The 24,144-nt window shown below is 31.0% G+C and overlaps 1 protein-coding gene across 29 annotated transcripts in view; it reads left to right on the plus strand.

Annotated features, from left to right (window-relative positions):
• Nucleotides 1-24,144, plus strand: part of LOC139516082 (centrosomal protein of 170 kDa protein B-like) — a 70,173-nt gene that overhangs the window by 26,565 nt on the left and 19,464 nt on the right. For 8 of the 29 annotated variants that reach the window (XM_071305910.1, XM_071305901.1, XM_071305912.1 and 5 more), the window contains 9 exons: nucleotides 254-332; nucleotides 1,516-1,649; nucleotides 6,406-6,447; nucleotides 7,209-7,479; nucleotides 15,442-15,519; nucleotides 17,138-17,505; nucleotides 18,432-18,615; nucleotides 19,321-19,991; nucleotides 20,581-20,622. In XM_071305910.1, the coding sequence (XP_071162011.1) occupies nucleotides 254-332; nucleotides 1,516-1,649; nucleotides 6,406-6,447; nucleotides 7,209-7,479; nucleotides 15,442-15,519; nucleotides 17,138-17,505; nucleotides 18,432-18,615; nucleotides 19,321-19,991; nucleotides 20,581-20,622 (1,869 nt within the window). The remainder of the gene's footprint in view (nucleotides 1-253; nucleotides 333-1,515; nucleotides 1,650-6,405; nucleotides 6,448-7,208; nucleotides 7,480-15,441; nucleotides 15,520-17,137; nucleotides 17,506-18,431; nucleotides 18,616-19,320; nucleotides 19,992-20,580; nucleotides 20,623-24,144) is intronic. The other 21 variants (XM_071305926.1, XM_071305915.1, XM_071305922.1 and 18 more) reach the window with 3 other exon arrangements.

The raw sequence follows: 24,144 nt of genomic DNA on the forward strand, positions 1-24,144 counted from the left end.
ATTTAATCACAATCCAAATTTAGAGCTGAATCCAGCTTGAATGTTGTGTCCATACTTGCCCTAACCGTTCAGGGTTCAACCTCTGCGGTCGTATAAAGCTACGCCCTGCGGAGCATCTGGTTTACTCGATGTAAGATTTTAAATGAACCACTAACGTACAACCATAAACAAGTTTCTCATTGTCAAATTTAAATGAATATGCAATTTATTAAAATGTTTATGTTTTTCAAAATAACATGTTTATTTTTTGTAGACCTATGTGAATAACATAAGGATTCAAGACCAAGAATATGTCACCTTAAAACATATGGACTCTGTCAGACTTGGAACTGATATCCTTTTTTATAAAACATATGTCATCGTTTCCATGACATTAGAAAACAATGAATCATGGGATTTTATATTGAAGTATACAGGTGAATAGCAAACTTTGCTTAAAACAGTTGGGACTTAAGGCTAAATCATGGTAAATATAGGACAAGAGATTTTCATAGAGATCATTTATTTATTGTAAATGGATAGAGAAATTAAAAATATTCTGAGAATTTAGAAATTGATTCCCAGATAGATGGATTTATATTGATAAAACAAGATATTGGAGTAGTTAGACAAGGGAGATTCCCTATAAAAAGTTTGAGGATAAATTTGCTAGCTTACACATGTATCAGAAATAGATGCTTACTAGTTCATGATTTGTTTAGCTGAAAGATAGATATTGAAAAATTTACATTACATTATTCTAATATGTACATTCAACATGTAAAACATTCAAACAGAAAAGTTGATTGATTGATTGATTGTTGGTTTCTTAACGTTCAGTGGCAAATATTTCATGCATATTCAGGACAAGTCAGAAAGAAAAAAATTTATGACACTAAGTATCTTCTTCTGTGGATTCAGAAAACACTGTTTAAGTATTTCCTATACCTCTTTATATTGTGATTAGGACCTCATTAAGCCTAAGTGACAGCATAATAGTTAATTTGAATTTTAATACGATATGATCATATGCTGCTCTAATGATGTATTTAGCGAAAAATCTGAGTTCTTAACTTCTGAATAAGATTCAAGATACAAATATTGATGTTTTTCAAATGAACCGTGATTAGATCACCTTAGTCTCTCAGAGATATTTTTTTTCTTCCTGACATCCTTGCAGGTCATTATGATACTACTTTGACCTAAGAAGTAATGAAGCAAGTATTTGAGGCGTTTTTCCTGTATCTATTGTCATTTTACATTTGTTTTATGTCACTAAATTGAAAATAATTTGCAGCTTACAATATTATAATGACCACGATAAATGATGTCAGCTGGAAAAATTAAATTCCCAGCTATGATGTCATTTCATTTGTCATAAAAAACAGATGTTACCAAGTTAAAGTTATCAAACTGATTGTTGTAAAACTTAGAAAGAAATAAAAGTGACTAATTCTTCATATTTAGTTTGTATCCATGTGTTTCGTATAAATTTCGGTAAAAAAATGGATATTTTTCTCCTTAACACTAATCTACATTCTATGGTTTACTACATGGAACAGATCGAAGAGAAATCAGCGATAAATTTGGACGATGACATCAACATTCCTCCCCCACCTACAATGCCGGCCTGGGCGACAAGAGAATTAGCATCCTTAGCCGAATGTGAGGTAATTTATCTTTGTAACTGAGGGTGAAGGTCATGACCAAATTTTACATGACATTTCAGCCAGGGCTTAACTACATACCTCATTAAACTTGTTTTTAAATTAACTTACTGGTTTAATCAAATGTAAATTTTGTATATTGAACCCATTGTTAAATTTTACCCTTCAGCTATTGGTATTAAACACCTGGGTTTTAGATAATTTACTTGTTTCCTATTCTTACGTAATACAAGTTTCACTATACATGTATTAGGAAATACAAATGTAAGTTTTATATAAGATAGCTACATAACTGGGTTACTATAGAATGTTTAAATTTTATAAGGTACCAGGCGTAGATATATTGTGTTGTTGCAGCTATCCAGAACCCTGTTCCTCACTTAATACATTTTGAAACTAATGAGGACAAAGATATTCAAGAGCGTTTCCCCTTCTCCATAACTGAAATTCTTGATCTGCCCAAGAATGACTTTTTTGTTCTTTTGTGTAGAGTATATATCACTGTAATATTACTTCTATTTGTGGATCCCAGTTTTCATGAATTACTGTTACTGTGTATTCGTTAATATCGTTAGGTACCAATTTTCATGGATTTCATAGGTACAAGGGAACCACAAATTTAAATATTCAACACAGACTTTGCCAAAACCACCAAATTGAATATCCACACATATGCAAGTTTTCCTCTAACCACGAAAATTTTTACCCAGGAAAATAAATGAACCACAGTATCAGTTGATGGGTTCCTGATTTATCTAAAATTTGTGGTTAAGAGCTTGTACAACTAGTACAAAAATTCTGTATCTGTTGACTTCATAATATTGTGGTGCTGTTGAAACAGCAAGAGATCTGGTACATTGAACGATCAATTATTAATTGATGAAATATTTTGTAATTGTCTCATGACATTAAAAAATCTGTCAATCAATCAATCAAGTTATCAATCCTTGGGGATCTTCTTCATTATTATCAGCAGCAGTCATACCTAACTAAACTCAAAGTTGGGAAATATTTGAGTAATTGTTGACGACAGATCAGAATTACATGTTGAAATGAGTAATACTAGGGAGGTATGGGCTGATTTACAAAAACAGGTGTAAATTCTCTTTCTCTCAGAAGAATATCGGAACTAATAACAGAATGACATAGATCAAACATAAAGAAGATTCGCCCTATCTTATCTTTTGATCTTATCAAGACAATTTGTATGAAATATAGTTATTTATATTGACATCTGAACGAGGAAGTTTAATAGGCATGCAACATTGCAAGAACGATTACATTAGAATCGTAAGATATATTTGGCAAGAGGTTAAAGTATAAAGATATTATATAACTTCTTGTGAAATACCTTTATAACTAAGAGAAGATTAAGTATTCTTTGAGAGAGGATTAAGTACTTTCAGCTCGCTTTCATTAACTGGGAGCATTCTTTGATGCAATTTTATACAGTATTATTCTTTTTAATATGAAGCTTTTTCTGTATTGACTCACACTGTCTTTTCCCCTGTAGTACCATTTTTTTATTGACAGATCAAAATAATTATAGGGTAAGGGGAAGGGGAGGATATGTTCAGCCTGTCACATGTTCATATGCTTGATCTTGTCAGTTTTTTGTTTTTTGGGGTTGGTTTTTTTGGCAGGATTTTTGGCCAGTCTCTTTTTTTTTTGGGGGGGGGGGGATTGCTGTATCCTAGATATTTGGCCCAACATTCACTTTTACAGATATTAACAGATTTTCTTTAACCCAAAGACAAACAACAGTACAGAAAACACAACATAGAAAACTGAGCAACGCAAATCCCATAAAAAATTGGGTGAACTTCCTTCATATATTGCTAATTTCTGGCATTTGATGCTTGTGATGAATACATATACAGGACAAAATAGAATCTAATTAATATATGTATAAAATTATGATGAAAACAGATTTCAACAACTTTTGAGTTAGGGAATACTGGTTTGTCTCTGACTGGTATAAGTAGAACACAGAATAATCAACCACATGTTTAATTTATAGAAGTATATAACCCAGGCCCGTAGCCAGGATTTTCCAAAGGGGGGTTCGTTTGACTCACAAACTCGACTTTAACAGTCACAATTCGAACAGAACATCGACTTTAACAGTGCTTATTAGTTTTCAAGGGGGGGTTCGTCCGAACCCCTCGAACCCCCCCGGCTACGGGTATGTAACCACATAGTAATGTAGACATAGGTTTTACCTGTCTGATGTATTATTGATCAAGGATTATTTACCTGCCTTTTGATTAAAGGTATTCAGGTGTAAATTTTTCTGAGGCCGAACTATAGTTCTGAATGAGAGTAAGAATGACGTGGATGAAAGAGGTGCTGTTTGTACTTTAAACAGATTCTTCATTCTATTCTATTGTGAATTATCTAAAATCTTTTTGGGATGAATAGAGCTTTGTCAATATTTTATCAGTTTATAGTATTCTTTATAATCGGGACACATAGAAAAACAAATACTGTGAGAAGATGACATTACTAAGTACACATGACCTTGATAATATTGGGGGTTAAAATTATGGTTTAGAAATTTTGTAAAGAAAATATTATTCAAAAGATGCTTTGACCATCCCCTTAAAAAGTTTTAAAAGTTTTAAAAGATTGAAGATAGGAGAAGAAGATTTAAAGCGCAGAAGTTTAAATGATTAATCTGTCAAACAAGAAGAAAAAAAATACAGTAAACACTAAACCTTGCTCAACATCAAAGTAGCTCTTGCAACAAAATTTTCACGTGTCTAAAATTGTTCTCAAATTAAACTGAAATTTTCATGACTTAAAAGGAATTTTCTTGTAAGATTTTTTTCTGTAATTAATTGCTGGTCATTACAAATATGTAGGTGGTCAGTATGAATTATATTACATGACCTTGACTTGATGGTGTCAGACTTGTCTGACCTCAAGCTTCAGTTATTTGTTTTTATTATTTATCTCATGAACATCTACCCCTATATATTTGTATACTCTAGGCCTTTAAGTTAACTTCATCATAAATACTAATTTCAATTAGAAGAAAGTTCAGGGTCTACAACTCAACCCCCTGGTAGATAAAAATGAAATATGCCCCATTATTACATACATGTAGTAAGAAATTTTCATTTGTGGACATATGGATTAAAAAAATAATTCACAGTCTTTTAGTGTATAATTTTGCTTTAATAGTAATTAGTTGTAATGTCTAGCATAAAGTACTTGTACCAACAGTTTTTTATGGATGGCTGTCAGATGGGACAAAGTTTCAAAATTATGTACAAAAGGGGAAAATTTAATCTGTAACCATCTATGAATTTATTTAACTAGTATACATTTACTAGATTGAGTTGATTATTTGACAACTTTACATTCTTGTATAGATGAATAAATTTACATTAGAAAGTTCAAGGTGGACGTTATATAGGCAAACTAAACCATTGTCAAACAACTTTTAAAGGATATTGCTTATCTGTTAAACTAATACCTATGTATTGAACTTATTAAAGACAACCATTGTATCAACAAACAGTTTTATTTGTAGATCATTTTAGGATTTATCAATGTAGAATAATTGCCTTCTGAGCTTAAAAATTTTAAGAATATTAAATTTAAAATTCTTGAGATTTTAAATATGTAAACTTGGCAAGCTTTCTTATTACTTACTATAACAATTAGATAATGAATATCTTTATCACAAAAAGTAGGTGAAATGTACTTTTGAAAGGGCATAGGCAGATCCAGGGGCCCTTGAATGGGGAGGTCAGGCACCCCTTGTGAAGAAAAATTTTTGTTGATTATATAGGGAATGACTGAAGCCTGACAGGAGCAGACACCCTCTTAGGGCAGTCTGACCCCCTTCTAGATCCACCACTGATGGTGTACATTCTATTAAGAGGGATACATGTAATGTATAAAGAAGAATTTTCAAGATGCTTATAATGTAATTTGTCTTTCATACAAGTATTTGATACTGTTTCAAGAGGGAGAACTGTCAACACAATCATTATGTTCTTTTATTAACTAAAGTACCATTTTAAAACAGAGAAATATTAAAAATAGTGTTAGAAAAGTACTAAGGTGTTAAATAGGTACACAATTTTTAGCCCCTGAAAAGAAATAATTGATAATGTATGTATAGGAGAAAGTTTGTATGAAAGGTCACTATTCCTTTCTTATATTACAAACCTTACAATATGGCCTCAGTGGTTGAGTGGTCTTAGTAGTTCATCTATAGAATCACTAGCCTGCCTGGGTTGTGAATTTTAAACCCACAGGTGTGTTTGATTCTGATCTTGATTGACTAGAACTGCTACTTTTCCTGATGAAGGTTGTTGGTTTTCTCTGGTATTTCCAACTTCTTACACAAATACAAACTGGCCACCATGTTATAGCATAGACTGCTGAAAGTGGTGTTAAACACCAACAATCAATCAATCATATATTGCAGTATTCAATCATAGTATATAACAAAGCTGCTTATTGCATTACATTTATTCTTTTTTTTTTTATATATGTCTGTTTACATGCTTTGATATATATATAAAAAAAATCAGTACATAACAAGTCTGCATATGTGAAATTATTCATATTACAAACCTCCTTATGTGCCATTATACATTCTATATGTTACAAGCATGCTGCTATTGTGTGAAATGTTATGCCTACCCTTCCAAATCTGCTGGTGTAATGCAATTTTCATTTCTTATTTTAAAAGCATGTTTTGTAAGCTTGCTTTTCTAATTATGATTCCTTTTATTACAAGCCTGCTTTTGAAGGAGTATATATTCCTATACAACCTATTATGGTAGGTATATTACACAATTTACAATCTTTTTTATTGCACCCCAGTATTTTGCATTCCAAAAAAACAAAAAGTGCTTATGTGGTTTACCAATCATATGATAATGAAAAAATAGAAATGATATAAGCTTGAATATTTGTCTGGGAACTGATCAAAATACATCAGTTGATCAAATGACTGATGACTTTTTAATTATGAAAAACTAAAAAATCAGCATGAGGAAAAATCATACAAAACATTCAGAGCCAAATGTCTAGAAAGAAGATTTAATTACTTGCACTTTAATTTGATGACTTGTGATTCGTATGTGATGTTCTCAAAATGTAGAATTCAATTGAAATATTACAGACTGTAATATCTAATTCTCATCTTTCAAGGTAACTTGCAACCTCTTGTGCATTGTCATAGGCTATGGTGATGGTTGCTTAATTTTCCTTATAATCTATTTCCTTCTGCCATGCGAAACATTTTCTTAAATTTATAAGAAGTAGAATACAGTTTTACAGTAGTTTGAATACAATTTAAACACTCAAAAATTTCCACTCTTATATTACACATTAAAAAATTTAACCAATGTTTAAGAATGGTTTACCAAAGGTCATTTTGGCAACTGGCAAATGCAATATTTGCTGACTGGCAAATTTGCATGCATCTTGTTTTTTCATAAACTAAGTACCAAAATATTTAGTTGGACATTGTAAATGTGTCACAGTCGTTATTGACAATATTGAATTCAATTGTTTCATTTAATTTTTTTCTTTCAGGGCTGTATAGCAGAACAGAAATTATGCCACACATGTGGAGGAGAAAGAAAAGATGTTTATCTAGAGGAAGAAGAAGCTGAGGATGAGGTCCACATTCACACAAGTCATCACAGAGACAAAACAAAAGATTCCAATACATGGCCTCGAAAGAGGGTCAGAAATACTCAAAACATTGCCACATTCTTCCCTGATAATAGTAGTTTTGATGATTCTGAAACTGGTCACAGAATATTAAGGGGTGAAGGCAGCATACCAGAAAATCTTCCTCCAGGTTAGATATTGATTATTATTGCCCTTCTCATTATATATATCACCCTGCTCAGTTGCTCTATAATCTTGTATCTCAAGCTTCATAGCATTTGGATGTGAGGGGAAATCATCAGTGGCAATGTCTCAGGAGAAGTTATTAGCTTAAAAGTCTTTAAGGATGGTGGCAAAGGCTAGAAATAGTATGATAAACAGAATATATTACTGTCTGTGTAGAGATAACTTAGAATATCAACAGCTTGACCCAATGAGATTCCTTTTAGATCTTTTGCTGCCCTCTCTTTTCTAAAAGGTTTACATTGCAGCTCACTGCTGATATTTAAGGAGGTACCTAACACCTGAACTAAAATTAATTTGGCTCGTTTAATTTTCTTAAAATTTTGACAAAGTATTTACTTTGACCCTTTGACAAAAATATAAAAAAAAATCAAAAAAATTGAACCAACCGTTTAATCAGAAAAATTACACTGGTTATATAGCAGTTTGACAAACACTTATTTTGATCATTGAGAAGCTTAATATTCCCTTAAGAACACAATGTCATTAAAACGTTCTGCTGATTTTACAGAGTTATCTCCCTGTAGTGTTAGGTACCACCTTAATGATATCAATGTGTAGAAAAGCTGATAACCTATTCTTTTGTCTGTTTTATATCCATAAAAAAAACATTTGTTCATATGCTTAATCATCTCCCTTTGTTGATTTTGCCACATGTTATTAATAATATTTTTACATTGTTAAGATTTAACTATAAAAGGGGAACAAGACATATAAAAGCTAAACCTATCAAAACTGAATGAAAGGGGACCAGAAAAAGAACAATTTTACTACACAAGTTACAGTATAGATTTTTATAGGTCACTGAATATGAGCTTTAACCAAAGACTTATATAGCAAAATCTTTGTTCTGTATACAATATATTGAAAATAATCTTTCTATGCCAGATGTGTTTTTCTAGCTCATCCTCTTACCATTTAATTATTTCTCAGTCTATGCCTTAGTTATGAACTTCTTAGACAAGAACTTTCTACTATGATTAACTAAAGTCAGCATATTTTAATGGGTGAAAAAAATCAGCCATTTTTATACAAAAAAATCTTGATGAAATAAATCTCAACATTTATTCTTATGAAATGAATATTTTAACTGCTTTCTTCAGTTATTTGTTAAGAAAATAATAGTGCTATTTTACTAGCCAAATTTACAAGCCTATGAATGGAGGTTGAATAGAGAAACATATCTTAGATCAGCTCTAGTTATACTATCTAAATTTTGCAGATATCTCTTAATAAAAACATTGTATAATTGACAACTTGCAGGAAAATACATTACGAGTCAGTCTAAATGCCTGTGTGTCTTTTGGTTATTTATGTCTTTGGGTTTCTGCATGATTGATGTATCCTACTTACAAATAAATGGTATAGATAGCGCAGTAGAAAAAAGAGGCAGACATTACCAAAGGGGCAATAAATATTTGGCAAAAACTAAAAACTATGAAAAGACAAACAACATGAATAATCAGTCTTCAAAACTCTTCAAAGAAAAATAAACACTGAGCAACCCAAACCACAACGAAAATGGGGTTTGATTTCAGATGTCTTTTGTCAAATAATATGTAGACAGATATTAAAATTTATTTCTATAGAACTATGTCATTTATTACAGAACATTATCATTTAATTTTTTGTACTTTGACAGATTTAAGCTTTTATCAGTTTAAGAAATGGTACATCCAATTTTATATCACTTTACATTCCTAAAAATCATCGTTTTGCCAATTTTATCTCTCTGTAATTTGCATGTATGCCAAATAGAATGTTTGCACAACATGCATTTTGTAATATTTTGAATGCATTACAAGGCATTTTCTTAAAACTAAGCAATATCTAGACATGTGTATATATATCTCTGGATGAAAAGTGAATAAGATCAAGGAGAAGACCTTGACTGCAATTTTGCAGATTTTGTGAGTATGGAAATTGAATTTCAATACACAAATACAATCTTTAATAAAATTGAGAATGGAAATGGGGAATGTGTCAAAGAGACAACAACCCGACCACAGAACAGACAACAGCAAAAGGTCACCAATAGGTCTTTAATACAGCGAGAAACCTCCAAACCTAGAGGCGTGCTTCAGCTGGCTCTTAAACAAAAATATATACTAGTTGTGTCTAGTTCAGTGAAAATGGACATCATACTAAACTCCGAAAAATACACAAGAAACTAAAATTTAAAAAGCTGTTACATCCAAAATTTATGTCTCATTTCATATTTATAAAGTGTCTTTAGATACTCTTAAGCTATGTTTCCTTAGTTCTTTGTCATTTGAACTCTGGGGTATAGTTGACTTACTGGCAATCATACCACATCTACTTTTTTGTACCAAAATTGGTCAATTTAAATTTAGTTTACCGTTGTTTACCTCCCCTTATGAAAAGATGAAGTTTTATATTTTTCAAACCAGCATTTTGTATTCTGAAGGCCTCAAAATATATATCTAGATACACATGTATGTCAAGATTTTTATTTTAAAATCACAAAAGTACTGTATAATATTTTTTTTGGCAATTTTTACATACAGTGGAAAAAACCTATAATTTACCTTAGATAGGGTTTAGAGTTGTGTCCCTTACTTACCATAAGTGTTCTTTACAATTCTTATGGTGTAAGGAAAATTTATTGATCAGATTGTTTTTTATAATTATGGTTTCATATTTTACTTTAATAATATTGATTCATTGAAAAAAGTATTTTGTTGTGTCTTATTTTCATTGCAGAGAGGAACTGTTATCTAAGATCACAAGATTAACTCCAAGACTGTTCTCTAAAAGTACTCTTAAATATTCCTTTTAAAAAGTGATTGTTATTTAAAGGGGTATATTCAAACCTCCCATTCCAACCTTAGGAACAGGTTTGACCTTGACCTACTGTAGATATTTCTTTGATGATAAGTAAAGTCCCAATAACACAGATGGTGTACATAAGCCATTTTTATCTGTCATAATTTTTTATATCCTCGTAAAATTTTTATTGAAGAAATGACAAATTTGGTCAAGTTATATGGATGTTGGTGGATATAATCCTCTGTAGTATGTTAAGGAAGAATCAATATAGCCCATCAATAGGAAATAAATGGTATATAATAAAACGCTGTGCTGTAATGATACTGCCAACTATAGATTGTCTTCTTATGTTGATGCCATAGGACATTTTGTTGATTACTTGGATTTTAAGGGAAATTTCGTCTTTTGGGGTAGGTTGTTGCATCATTTACTATTGTATTCTTAGGAAGATGTCTTTGAGGGTATATTGATTAGTGATTAAAAATGTTTCATTAGAACATTTTCTTCATAGATGAGATAAACAACCTTCAATTTATGTTAATGCATAGTATAGTAATAATTTTTTCATGCGAAAAAAGTCTTAGCGATTTCCACAAAATGTATTTCATGCATTAATGTGATTCTAGAGTATGTTTTCTGAGGATAAAATTTGATGGCAGTTTTGTATATTATAACTAAGGGGATGGAAATTATGTAATCGACTGTTGCTACCTTTTTATGATGACATGTACTTATCTTGAGGTTTTGTTCAATATTTGGATACTTAAGCAATACTTTCTCAATAAATATCCCTCTAAAGAACTACTTAATCATATAATTCTAGAAAGTTGGTAACATTTTCAGACTTTAAAAGTCTTATTGAACTTCGTGATGTAATTTTGATTGTTTGTATTTACCATACATGTAAACAAACATCTTCATAGTCAATCAGAAGACCTACCTGGCAACTATATATGTACTTAATCTAAAAGGATAAAATTTCAGGGTCAAAGGTTTGAATTTCGTAATCGATCACGTCCCATTATTGGTACCGTTCATTCTGAAATGAACACACATTGAATGTGATATTTGAGTAGTCACCTGATAATATATTAACTGCCTATTGATAAATATTTTAGTTACCTACTTAATTTAGGATCAGGATCGCTCTTGTCTATTAATCATTGCTCCTTGAACACTTGACAAAAGGGGGCCTCCTGCTAATGTGTAATGTAACCACTCTATAGAACGGTCAAATAACCTACGACAATATCACATCATTCATAACATGTTAGTAAAAGAAATTAAATACTATATTTTATGTTTAATAATTATATTTGATGTGATTTGTTAATTGTGGGTCTATTATGTTTCCATCAATCATAAAACTTACATATACTTAAAACTTCATTCATATTTTACGTTTGAAGAAAATTTCAATAAGTTTTATCAATGAATCACATTAAGTTTTGTAATTGATTTGTATATATATGAAAGATGAGAAATATACGTTTAAGATTATTGGAATATAAAGTTTGATTTGTAACCTTCTTAAAACCTAGACAACTGACCGATCATGCATAAACAATAAAAAGCCATTTGAACTTTAAAATCTGACAAGAATTATTGATATTTAAATAGAATCGCTATCTATAATAGATTTCGCCCTAGACTTATTATTTATACTTATTGTGTATTTCCTATGACAAGTTGGCGGTCGTCCATACGGTCTCAACCTTGATTGTAAGCCTACTACTTGTACATTTGCTATAATTTGTGATCAAGGACAGAAATATATAACAATGGATTATGTGTGATAAGGAGGGCAATTATTGACAGAAAATGGACTACTATTAGGCATTATTATGGCCCATTATTTAACTCATTAGGGTAAGTTATGGTGGTTTTAGATAATGTATCGGAAATGTCATTTGTGGGAAAAAGTGTTATTGACAAGGGCATGGTAAACATACGGGAAGATAACTTTGTGTCCTGGATAATGGTTGAATTGGAGAATAATTTTCTAAATATTCGGTAAGACGAATGTCATCATTCAAAAGGGATTACATTGAATAGACACTGTCAACATATTTAATGTAAACATGCACAGTTTTGTAAATTGTTGTAAAATACAATTTCCGGTAAAAATCAATAAATACATTGGGGAAATAATACATGAAAGTAAATCACAGTTACAGCAATAATATCAAAATTCTAATGGTATTGCCTATATTATTCATATTTAGTTTTATCATTCAAAGGTGATCTTAAAAATCAATAGTGTATGTAAATAAACAGGTTTGGGGAGAAAATTATGAATGATGATTCACCTTAAAGAGTAAAGACATGCACTCTTGAATATGCAGTGTTAAAGTCTGAATCTCCAATCTATTTCCACAAAAATAGTAAAGAAAGGAAAAGAAAATACTAGAAACGGATAAGTACTATTGAACCGAACCAAATCAAAAGAAACAAGCCTGCATAAATATATTTTTGCTACAACCTAAACCATACATGTGTAGCTCAGTTTTCCTAGCAACCGATCAGTACAATTTGATTTATTGAAGAATCAATAGGCATTAAAGTAAGAGTTGTTGTTGTGAAAAATCTTCTTTTAGGTGGTTTCCCTTCAGATTCAATACAGTTTAATCAGATGTTGATAGAAATTGAGTTCAACAACTGATATTTTTATGCCCTGCCTTCAATAGTCGATTGAATGATTGATAGGTGCTTAACACAACTACCAGCACTATGCGCTATGTTGTTGTGGTCAGTATTCTTTATGGAGGAAGCTAGATGGCCAGAGAGAAGCATTGACCTATGGTAGAAAAACTGGCATTCCTAATCAATTAAGATTTGGGTTGAATGCACAACCTCAGCTTTGACATGCTAGTGATACAGAAGCTCAACTAACAATCTGGCCACTTTGGCTCTACCTACAATAGTAAAAGGGCTTTTTTTCTGATCTGTGTCTAAAAGTCTGTTTTCTAGGTAAAGTTCAGTTTAATGTACTATGGGGTCACATCAACTTGAAACTTACTTGATAAAAAAAATAAGGAGATGTTGTATGACTGCTTTTTTAGACAAGTACCCGCCAGAGTTCAAATGATGTAAACAAAAAACTTTTAGAATAAAATCCAAATTACCTCTTTGACCCAGTTGTTGCTGCTCATCAAACATGAATATGTGATATTGCAAGACAAGACAAGACAAATACTCAACTTATGTACATACATCTAAAACATATAAATATATAATCAACAGCGTATACATAAGCCACTCTAAAAAGAGTTACAAGAGACTGATTAAAACACATATAAATATTGCAAGTGGTGCATGGTGTCTTAATTTTTGTTCGATTAAATATTTGAATATTTAAATTCTAAAATGGAATTTCCAGGTTTGAAGAAAATAAGAGAACATGTCTCAAAAACCAAGATGTAAAAAAAAATTATGAAATTATCATAAGATTCAACTAACTTCTCTTGGAGATAGTATATATTTCATGAAAATCAGTGAAGTAATACATTCACAATGTGTTTTTGAGATCTAAATACAACAATCTTAACCCCCTGCATTGTCATGTCATAAAGGTGTGAACCTTATCGACAGTTTTCATTTGTCATATCATATTTTATATTTTTATGTCTCTTCTGGAATTTAGTTTTAATGTTAGTTCTTATAAAGTTTCTGATAATTTATTCATAACATTTTTTAACTTGAGGATATTTAAAGCTTAACATTTTGTAAAATAATGTAAGTTGACCTTTTAAATATCTTTTGTTTCTATTGTTAGGTTGCTGTAACTTTGCCATATTGTCTAAATCTCCTTTTCTCCATAAGTAAATTAAAAAAGCTTGTATATATTTATGTAATTTTCAATAAGTTAATTAAATTTTTCACCTTATAAATATACTGAATAACTTAATATGTTATAAATGAAATATGATATTTTGTAAGTAGTTTTCAAGCACTTAATTAATTGTTTGAATATACTAAATTAGTATTTTTGATATATATTTCATTGCTTTGAAGTGTTGATTACAACAACACAAGACGAAATGAAGATCAAAGTTTATTGTTCAAAATTATTCACAGCCTTTCACTTCTGTTGAAAGTTATTGGAGCAAGTCTTACTAACTGTTAGATTATATATAATATGGGATAATTTTAGAAGTTTAAACTTGAATAATAGGATTCATTTATACTCTATTATTTCAAAATAAACACGGTTGTTTAGGATTTAAAAATAAACACTGGCAGATATTATTTCAATTTCAAAACAGATATATGGAAATGACTTTCAGATACTGGTCTGAATATGAAATTGGGTAAGAAAAACCTGTTTTGGACAAGTATATATCTTGTTGTGTATTTGCAATTCATAATATTTTCTCAAATATGACAAGTAACTGAATTCATTTGCCAAAGTTCATAGTTCACATAAAAATGTGAAAATTCCTGTTTATGACCGTTGAGTACTCTTTAGTTTCCTGTAAACAAACATTTCAATATATTTTATGGGGAAATTATACAGGAAAGTGTTTCAGAGTTTTATACATATATTATATATACATGTTTGATGTTACTTTCATTGTTTTAAGAAATACAGATATCTATTGGGATTAGCGCATTCATCACAAAGTCAAACTGATTGATTACATGTAATAATTGATTATGAATTTATTTTGACTTTTATAAGTACAGATGTACTCTTTGTTGAATTCTTGACTGAGCATACTAATTACTTACACATTGTTTTGTTTTGTACTGAATAAGTGACTAAAGAAGTCTAATTCTTGTATGGTTCCCTAACTTTGATTGATTGATTGATGGCCTGTTAGTAGAAAGTTTCTATGTATGAATTACTACAAAGCTTGTAGTACACCAATTATTTTTTGTTTCTGAGACTAAAAAGAAGTGTAATGCTCTGTATGTACTGCAAGAACTGTGGTTCAATATAATTTTTATCTTTTACAGAATTAGAGACTGTTAAGAAGTGTATTTCTCTGTAATGTACCGCCAGAACTGTGGTTCAATAATATGTTTGTCTTTTACAGAACAAGAGACTGAATAGAAGTGTAATGCTCTTTATGTACTGCCAGAACTGTATTACAATAATATTTTTTGTCTTTTACAGAATTAGAGACTGTTAAGAAGTGTACTCCTCTGTATGGACAGCCAGACTGGTGGGGAGAGGAGGAGACTTATGACAGGAGTAAGTATTAAAATCTGAGCAAAAAAAAGGCAATAAAAGACATTACTCATAGAAACACAGACAACATTGTGGCCTAAACAAAAGTGTTGAAAAAGACAAAACAACAAACCATAAAAATACTATCCAAATGAGCAATTCTGCATGTAGGGAAGCTATATGTTTTCCTTCTTGCTCATGCATCTGTTAGTTAGCTTGTCCATTAGTCTGTATTTTTGTCCATCCAGGAGGGGGTTAGGAGGGGTCCTGATCCCGAAATCCTGGGCTTAAAAACACGATATCCCGAAATCCCGGGCTAAAAAACACGAAATCCTGAGGTCCCGAAAGGGTCAATCCCGAAATCCCGAGCTTAAAAACACCCGATCCCGGAGTCCCGATAAAGGTCCTATCCCCCCTCATCCAGTATCAGGTTGAGATATTTCATCACACTTTTGCTGTGCAGTGACCAAAGTTGTAATGAGGATCTCATAGTTAGGGTCCCTGTTTGAGGAAAGATATTAGTAAATTGTAGGAAGAGTAGTAGACAGTAATTCAATATAGGTACATTATGAAAATTTTGATGAGATAGAGGATTTTCTTTTTCGAGAAAGTCCATAGTAAAACGTAGCCATTCAAGCATTCAAAACATATTCATTTTTTTTTTTTTTTTTTGAAGTATCATATGACTTTTTTAAAATAGTGAAGATAAAAAACAATATCAACTTTCAAGTTTGTTGCATTTCTGTCAAAAACTTTGATTTTACTGAACATCATTCATGCATCTAGAGGCATCCTCACTCCCATATCTATGTTGAGCCAGTGGTTAAAAAAATATAATTTCCTAAATTGCACTTATGATTCAACAAATTAAATTTTTAAACTTGATATTGAGCACTGCTGTCATTAGAGAATTGTGATTGAGTTCTCACTGAACAAATATTATTTCTTGTTTATCCTGCATAATGAGGGTCACAAAGACACTTGATGAACTTTAATAGAGCAGGGATTCTAAATGACATCACAAAGGGGCACAAAATTGACGAAGTTTTCTGGTGAAGGACATAACTCGAAAGTGGTCTATTTGAACAACTGATTATCTCCTTTTCTATTCATATTTTTGTGAAAGAATAAGGTTGATATGTTTCTAAAAAAGATGTAGACCATTATATAGCAGATAAAGTAATTTTGCTTATTGATTAAGTCTTTTCTGATTATTGGGGAAAATAGGGAGACAAGTTAAATCAGTCATTTTCAAACAGCCAATTACAAGTAAACAAGGTTTTGTCTGTATGATTGAAGGTTAACCATGTTTTCTGGTTTTCAGTTATAACATATGGATTATATTCTCCCAGAAATTGAATGCTGGTTGAATGTATATGACAGAGAGCAACTTTTCAAGGCTGAATTACACTAAAGCAAAAAACATCTAGTATAATTACTGGTTTATCTAACTTTGTAAAACAAGTTTCCACAGACTGTTTCACATCTTGTTGTCTGATAAAAAAAAACTTTCATTTAGAAACATAAAGTATATTTAAAAAATATGAATACTATGCAATGAAATTTATTTTGACTTGTTGTAGCACAATATATTTGATAACAATTTATGAAGTAATTCATTTTATCTTTTGTTTATTTCCAGATTCCAATTCAGAAAAACCATCCAATTTAAGTCTTCAGAACAATGTAGGAATAAGTGAAAGTAGTCCTCCTAGTGAAATTGACAATAGCAAAGCATCAATTTTGTCAAAAGACAGTTTAATATCTCAAAAAACCAGTGAAATGGACACACCTGAGTCTCCCGAAAGAAATTCCGTCTCAACTTGTGCTCCCAAACCTGCAGATGGCAGCATTAGTATGGCCTTTACCGTTGAATTTGACGAAGAATCGCCTAAAATGAATATCAGTGGTAAACTAGAAGATTTCATGCCATCCAAAGTACGAAGAAGTTTCAGAGGTCGAACTGATAAGAGAGCTTCTAAATCATCAGAGGACTCTTTTAAAGAAGAGGTATATATTTAATCAGATCTATGTAGCTTTAAAAAAATCAAGAAATATAGATTCCACCACTGAATCAAGTGTTGAAGTCTCCACTTGAGACAGTAACATTTTAAATTTAGATTGTGAGGCTTGTTAAACTTTTTAGATATTTAGAATTGAACTGTTGAGAATGTAGAAAAAATGGTAAAACATGAGATGTAGCGGTGGAATTTGTTTCTCTAATGAATTTTAGATGAAGTTTATCCTTCCTTTTTGAAGATTTTCACAAAAGTGTGTTCTTTATATGTGAAATCATCAGACACGGTTGACTTTTTTTCAGGAAAACACAATAGGAAATTAGAATAAATCTAGAAAATTTGAAGTCATAATTGAATGAGATGACAAATACTTTTCTCACACAGATTGAGAATGTGAAAATGGCATGAAATAAGAGAAACATATTTATACATTTCCATATCATTTATTTTACATAAGGGTTGTGATGGCTAAGTGGTAAGGTACAGTCAGTTGTTATAAGAATCAATGATATATTTTTATCCATGAAACATATAATCTGTTTTATCCATCACTGTCATGAGACTGGTCTTATATGATTATTTCCAAAAAAAACAGATATTGCTAGTCTCCAACAAATATTCTGAGAATGAACACATACCATGAATATTTGCAAAAATGACAAGGTATACTAGTAGTACTCTCTCTGTGATTGGAGTTGTCATTTATTTGGTTTTACCAAGACACTTTTTATTACTGCACCTTTATAAAATGTATGAAAGTTTATAAAAATTTAATATAAAACACCATCCAACAAAGTTATATACAAACAGATGTAACTAACCTGGATAATCTTAAAATAAACTCCAATTCAAAATAATGTTAAAAAAATTACATTCAGTTATTTCCCTTTGATTGAGAAAATCTAATTTTATTCACAGAAAAGTTCATCCAGAGGATCTTCACCAACAAGGAAGAGCTCATCACGAGGATCATCACCTGCTAGACAGAAAAAGATAGATGAATTGTGGGAGTCCTCAGAAAAGTCCAAAAAACCTATGCGACGGAATTCCAGTGGTGCTAGTGATTATAGGGAGGAATCTAAAACTAGTCATACTATAAAAGGTGATATTTTTGTTCCTGTTTATTAGTTATTTTTGTTTTCTTTTAAAAGATATCAAACTCTTATTTGTTTGTCACTTTACTATTTATTTATGATAATAAATGAAGATGTGGGATTTATATTAATGAGACAGCAACCTTACATAACAACACAACCAAAAAGATGTCAAGAGTTCAATCCATGGTCTTCAACAATAGGTAGTAATGTATTTCATTTATGAAGCTTGTCATTGTTCTCAATTTAGAAATGTTGTGAACAAATTTTACTGAGACTATAAAAAAAATGTACCATCAAGACTAGATTCTTTAACCGATATTGTGTGTTCATTAAAATGAAAAATTTATGCTATTAATGCAAATTTTCACAAAAGACTTTTCTGATATCACAACAAGAAATATTGGTGGTGTGAAAAATGTAGAAAATAAAACCATTAATTTTCTTCTTATTTAAAGACACAAAGATATTTACAAAATGAATAAGTTAGTTTGATATTCTTAAATTTTGCTATAACTCAACATTTAAAGATGCATTGTGTTCTTACAAATATATTAAACACAGTTCCACAATGTGGCAACTAGGTCAAGTTTTAGTATATTATGAAAATCATATTTGATATCTTTTTTTATTAGATTGTTCAGCCATGCATTATATCATGGGGCCTTACTACATGTATTATAACTTCATTCTTTGATATTTACTTTTTTTAGAGCTGAATAATCAGAAAAGAAAGCTTTCGTCGGGAGGATTAACAAGGGGAAAATCATTAAAAACCAAAGAAAGTGAAGTTAAACTTGAACCTGAGGTGAATGAAAGTGCTTCATATTTAATAGATAAAATGTTTTCTTCTTGTACAACTAAATCGCCATTAAAATCACCTAAAAGTGATAGATTCACCGAGCATGCTCTGTATAGAGAAGCTAAACTGTATGAATTTGGTAAAGACAATGCTAAGGATACCAGTACTCCTAAAAAAATCACACGTCAGCCCCTTCTTAAAAAGATACCGACAGAAAAAGAGGAGCCTGTTCCTGCTAAAATTATCCCTGTTGAAGCCCCTAAAAAACCTGAGGAAGACAATGTTAGTGAATCAGGGACATATACTATTGAGGCTGACGCTAAACCCAAGGAAGAGGAGGAAAAAGCTCGGGAAGATATTGACAAAGCATTCGGTATTATGGATAATTATCTGTCTCAGACCAGTAATGAATCTGGTATAAAAAATCAGGATACTGTAGAAAATGGTGATGTTAAATTAGAAGATATTGAAGACCAGATTGATGAGTTAGAGAAGGTTAGGACACGTGGACCAGTGGCTGAAAGCCTTGATGTTGAAGTTGGCAGTGATATTTTGACAGAACTCAAAATCGTTGAAGATGGGGTTAGTATAATTTGACAATGGATTTAGTTCACACTCCATTTTTCTCATCTCACCTGCTCTATACAAGGATATTTTTCTCTATTTTCAAATTTGATTTTACAATTTTGAATATTTCATAAAATTTTCAGTTAAAGAGAAAATCTACAAAAGATGGATTAAATCCTCCTTTCTCTATACAAGAACGAATATCTAGAATTCAATTTTGTGTGGCTTAATCTTTAAATAACTGCACAAAGTAAACACATTTGCACTATCACACTTCTACAACAAATTACCTTTTCAAAGGTCACAGGTTTGTAATATCCTTCACAAACAAATGAGGGCAAATTTTGCACTGCATTTCTAAAAGTTCATTTAAGTCTTTATTTAAATCCAACAAGGACTTTACATGAAGCTGGCAATTTAAGTTTAGCATAAAGATATCCTTATGCATTAAGTAGAGAGAAGTATGTCATTATTCTAGATCAAAATGTTATTTCAGACAATCTCTCCCGTAACTTGATAGGACTCAATGTGTATTTTTAGTAACTTTATCACATCTTCCATTGGATATAATTAGTTCCTTAAAAATAAGCTTTTGATATTTAAGATCAGAATTCGTAGGCGAGCAAAGAGGCCAACATCATGGAAGGTACCAGTATTTTATGTTTTTCTTTAGAATTCTTTCCTTTCTTATTCTGTTATTTTTAGAAATTTCAATATCCCTTATCTTTTGTTTAGTTTGGACAGGATTTTACATCCAAATATGATTTTTGGAAAGGGCTTTCAAGGATTTTTAGTTCATTTTATTGTGGTGAAGATTTACTTTTTATATATTTGATAATGATTAATAATTATGCTAATCAAAGGTTACATAAGGTCAGACTAATGTTTACAAATCATCAGAATCTGATACATATATATATATATATAGGTATGGGTAAAGTGTCGTACACTATGTACATGTAATTACTCAAATGATTTGTTGATTTGATAATGATTTGATAAAGATGTTTAGTTAGCTTATTACTGACAAAGAATTTTTGCAATGTATGAAAAGAGATATATTGGCAATGGTAAGAAAGTAGGCAAAATAAAGTCCTGTTTTAGAACTTGTAAGAGATTATTGGACACAGTATAGTAGAAGGTATATTCCACTGACTGGAAACAATTAAACCTTAGTCACTGTCATTAGGCAAAAAATGGCATTTGTTAAAAGTGACACAAGACCAGCAGTATTTACCTGACCATTAAAACTGACACCTACTGCAGCAAGCAAGCAAGCATACATTTACTTTTCAAATACACCTTATTGTCAACTTATACTTATAAGTGAGAGAAAAAAATGTGATATTTGGCCTAGAAGTCTATCAATATCTGTAACGTCAGGTTAAGTAAAGGTACTTAGCAACCCTATGTTTAAAGACCTTTAAATCTGTAGTATCACCGTTCTCATTGAACAACGTTGATCAATACTATCAATAAAACTTGATAAAATTCTAACTTATTTGTCAAGTTAGATTTATTAAACTCGTAGATTTGTACCTCCATAAGTAGTTCCTTGTGTGAAACCAAATAACGAAATTACTTTTTCTTCAATAGAAAGTGTGTAGACTAAACAACTTAATGTGTAGTTTTTAGATAGGTGTTTAAAATGTTTACAATCTTTTTACCTTGAATTTGAATTTGGATTGGGAAAAAAACTTGACATTTGGTAAAGACACTTTTCTATATGTTGACCTCTTAATGTCTGAGGGTGTGTTTGGTTGCTGTCTCAAGAAGTCATCTACAGCTACTGCACATCTGGTTGTGTTTTTTTTCATCTTGATCCCTGAAGGATATGAATTCAGAGCTGTTGAAAACTTAAGGTTCATCTTAAAATTGAGAATGGAAATGGGGAATGTGTCAAAGAGACAACAACCCGACCAAAGAGCAGAAAACAGGCGAAAGGTCACCAATGAGCATTCAACACAGCGATAAAATCCTGCATCCTGCTTTGCAGAAGGAAAATTCTAGTGTTTTTAGTTGAAGCCTATTGACACCTTTAATAAACTGCCATCTTTCAGACTCCTATACTGTAGTTTTTGTAAATCATTCAGGGGTAATCATAAGTTTTGATTGTACTACCAATCTGATTGTATATACCTATATTTAAATTGTATTCAGTAATCTCAAGTACTAGCCCTGGCTACAAACATTATCCCTCCATATACAGCATTTATATATAAATATGTCACAGATCATGTAGACTTTGCTTTTCCAACCTGTCCATAGTGGGAAAGGTGTTGCTGTTTCACCTTGCATCCCTTTTGGATTAGAAACATATTGTTTCTGTTGTTTTATTTTTTAAGATGTAGAAGAGCAATCCATAAAAATGAATTAATATAAGAATTTATGTTCAATACTTTTAATAAAAGAATAAGCTTGTGAGTGGATACCAGGGTTGACTGTGTGCCTACTGTGAAAGATGAATAAAGCAAACTCTACTTGACCTGTGATTTAGGTTGTTATAACTACAATTTGCTAGTTCATTAAAAGTTTAGGTCAAGTATGTTTGAATAGTCTTATACAATATATATACCATGTACTAAACATATTATATATAATAAGACAAATATCTACCAAAGATCAAAAGGATGAGACTGTGAATATTTACTTAAATACAGGTTTGAAAATCATATAACGTCAATTGAAAATCTACATGTGTTAACCTATTTTCTTGTTAGGTGTTCAGTTCAATTTGAATAGAATCAAGAGCTGTTTAAGTAGTTGTTAGGTAATAAAAGCACTGTGTTTTTTTATGAAATGGTTGGCATTCATAAGGTTTTACCCATATATTTATCCAATTTTCACCCAGGCAATTTTCTTTTTAGATATACATCCTTATATTTTTATAGCCCATTACTGGATAAAATTCAATGTACATTTATAATAAAATTGAGCTTTTTTCAAGTAATGGGTTGACACATGCATAATTTCAGTTGTAAAGGGGGATCATATTATTGTAACTTTTGTTTTTGATTTGCTCATGAGCTTAGTCACTGAAATAACATTTCTTTGCACATGACAGATGTTACTGTTGCAGACTTCTGTGTTGAAACCGAGGAACCTGATGACATTATCATACCATCTTAACACGTATCATATCCTGTTATCACATTCAATTCCCCCTCTGGACTGTTATTATGTAGCCATTAAAGTGAAGTCCTGTTCTTTTGTCATCTTTTATATTTAAATATCTGACAATTATGGTACAACTTACAGGTATATAGTTATAGTCTATAAAATTCTACACAAGAGTTTATAACAATATGGGTGATATAAAAGATGTGTATTCAGCTTAAGCTGATGTTTATGGGTAGATATTTACTGGGGATTTAAACCTTTGATTTTTGCAGTCAGGAGCCATTAACTAAAATTTTACTGTTTCTTTCTGCTGATGTAAACTAGTGTGGTTTCTTCTTGTCATGCACAATTTTGCTTCCCAAAATGCATGAATTACTATGTTTTTAACATACCGGTAGTATGCTAGTAAATAACATTACAGGTCAGATCTCTAGAAATCTGTTTGGGATTGAAATCATGTAACATAATCAAAAAGCTATTTTATTCTATAAACCATTCTGAATATGATTGAAGTATTTGCCACTGAATGTTAAGCTAGCAGCAAACAATATTTTTGGCCTCGTTGTGACTTATTATGAAGGGCTGTTCCATTCCTTTGAACTTGATTTGTGTCAAGTGTTTGAACTAACCTTGTACACTGTCTCTTCTTTACTAATTGTACATTTTTATAATGTATATTTTTGAGGACAGAGAGTCTGTGCAGCTTAATTCAGAGGAAGGAAGTTGTAGTACTAAATTGGTCATTACCAGATATATCTGGTCTATATAGTATATACATTCCTGAGTTACATAGGATCAATATCAGCTGTTGTAGGAATATTTGGTATTTTTTATTATCACCATATTTTTCTGTCAGGTTTGACAAGTTTGTATCGAATTATTGGCAAACTTTCTCTTTTTAATAAATGAAGATTAAATAGGTAAACAATTGTATTTAATGTATCAAGATACATTGGAATTTATTATATTTTATTTATGAAGTAAGAAAGATAACTCTTGGTTGTGAAATTTAATTGTTTTTAAATCGTTATTCATGTACTAAGCAAGA

This window comes from Mytilus edulis, chromosome 3 (assembly GCF_963676685.1).
Source record: "Mytilus edulis chromosome 3, xbMytEdul2.2, whole genome shotgun sequence".
In the NCBI taxonomy this organism is placed as follows: Eukaryota; Metazoa; Mollusca; class Bivalvia; order Mytilida; family Mytilidae; genus Mytilus; species Mytilus edulis.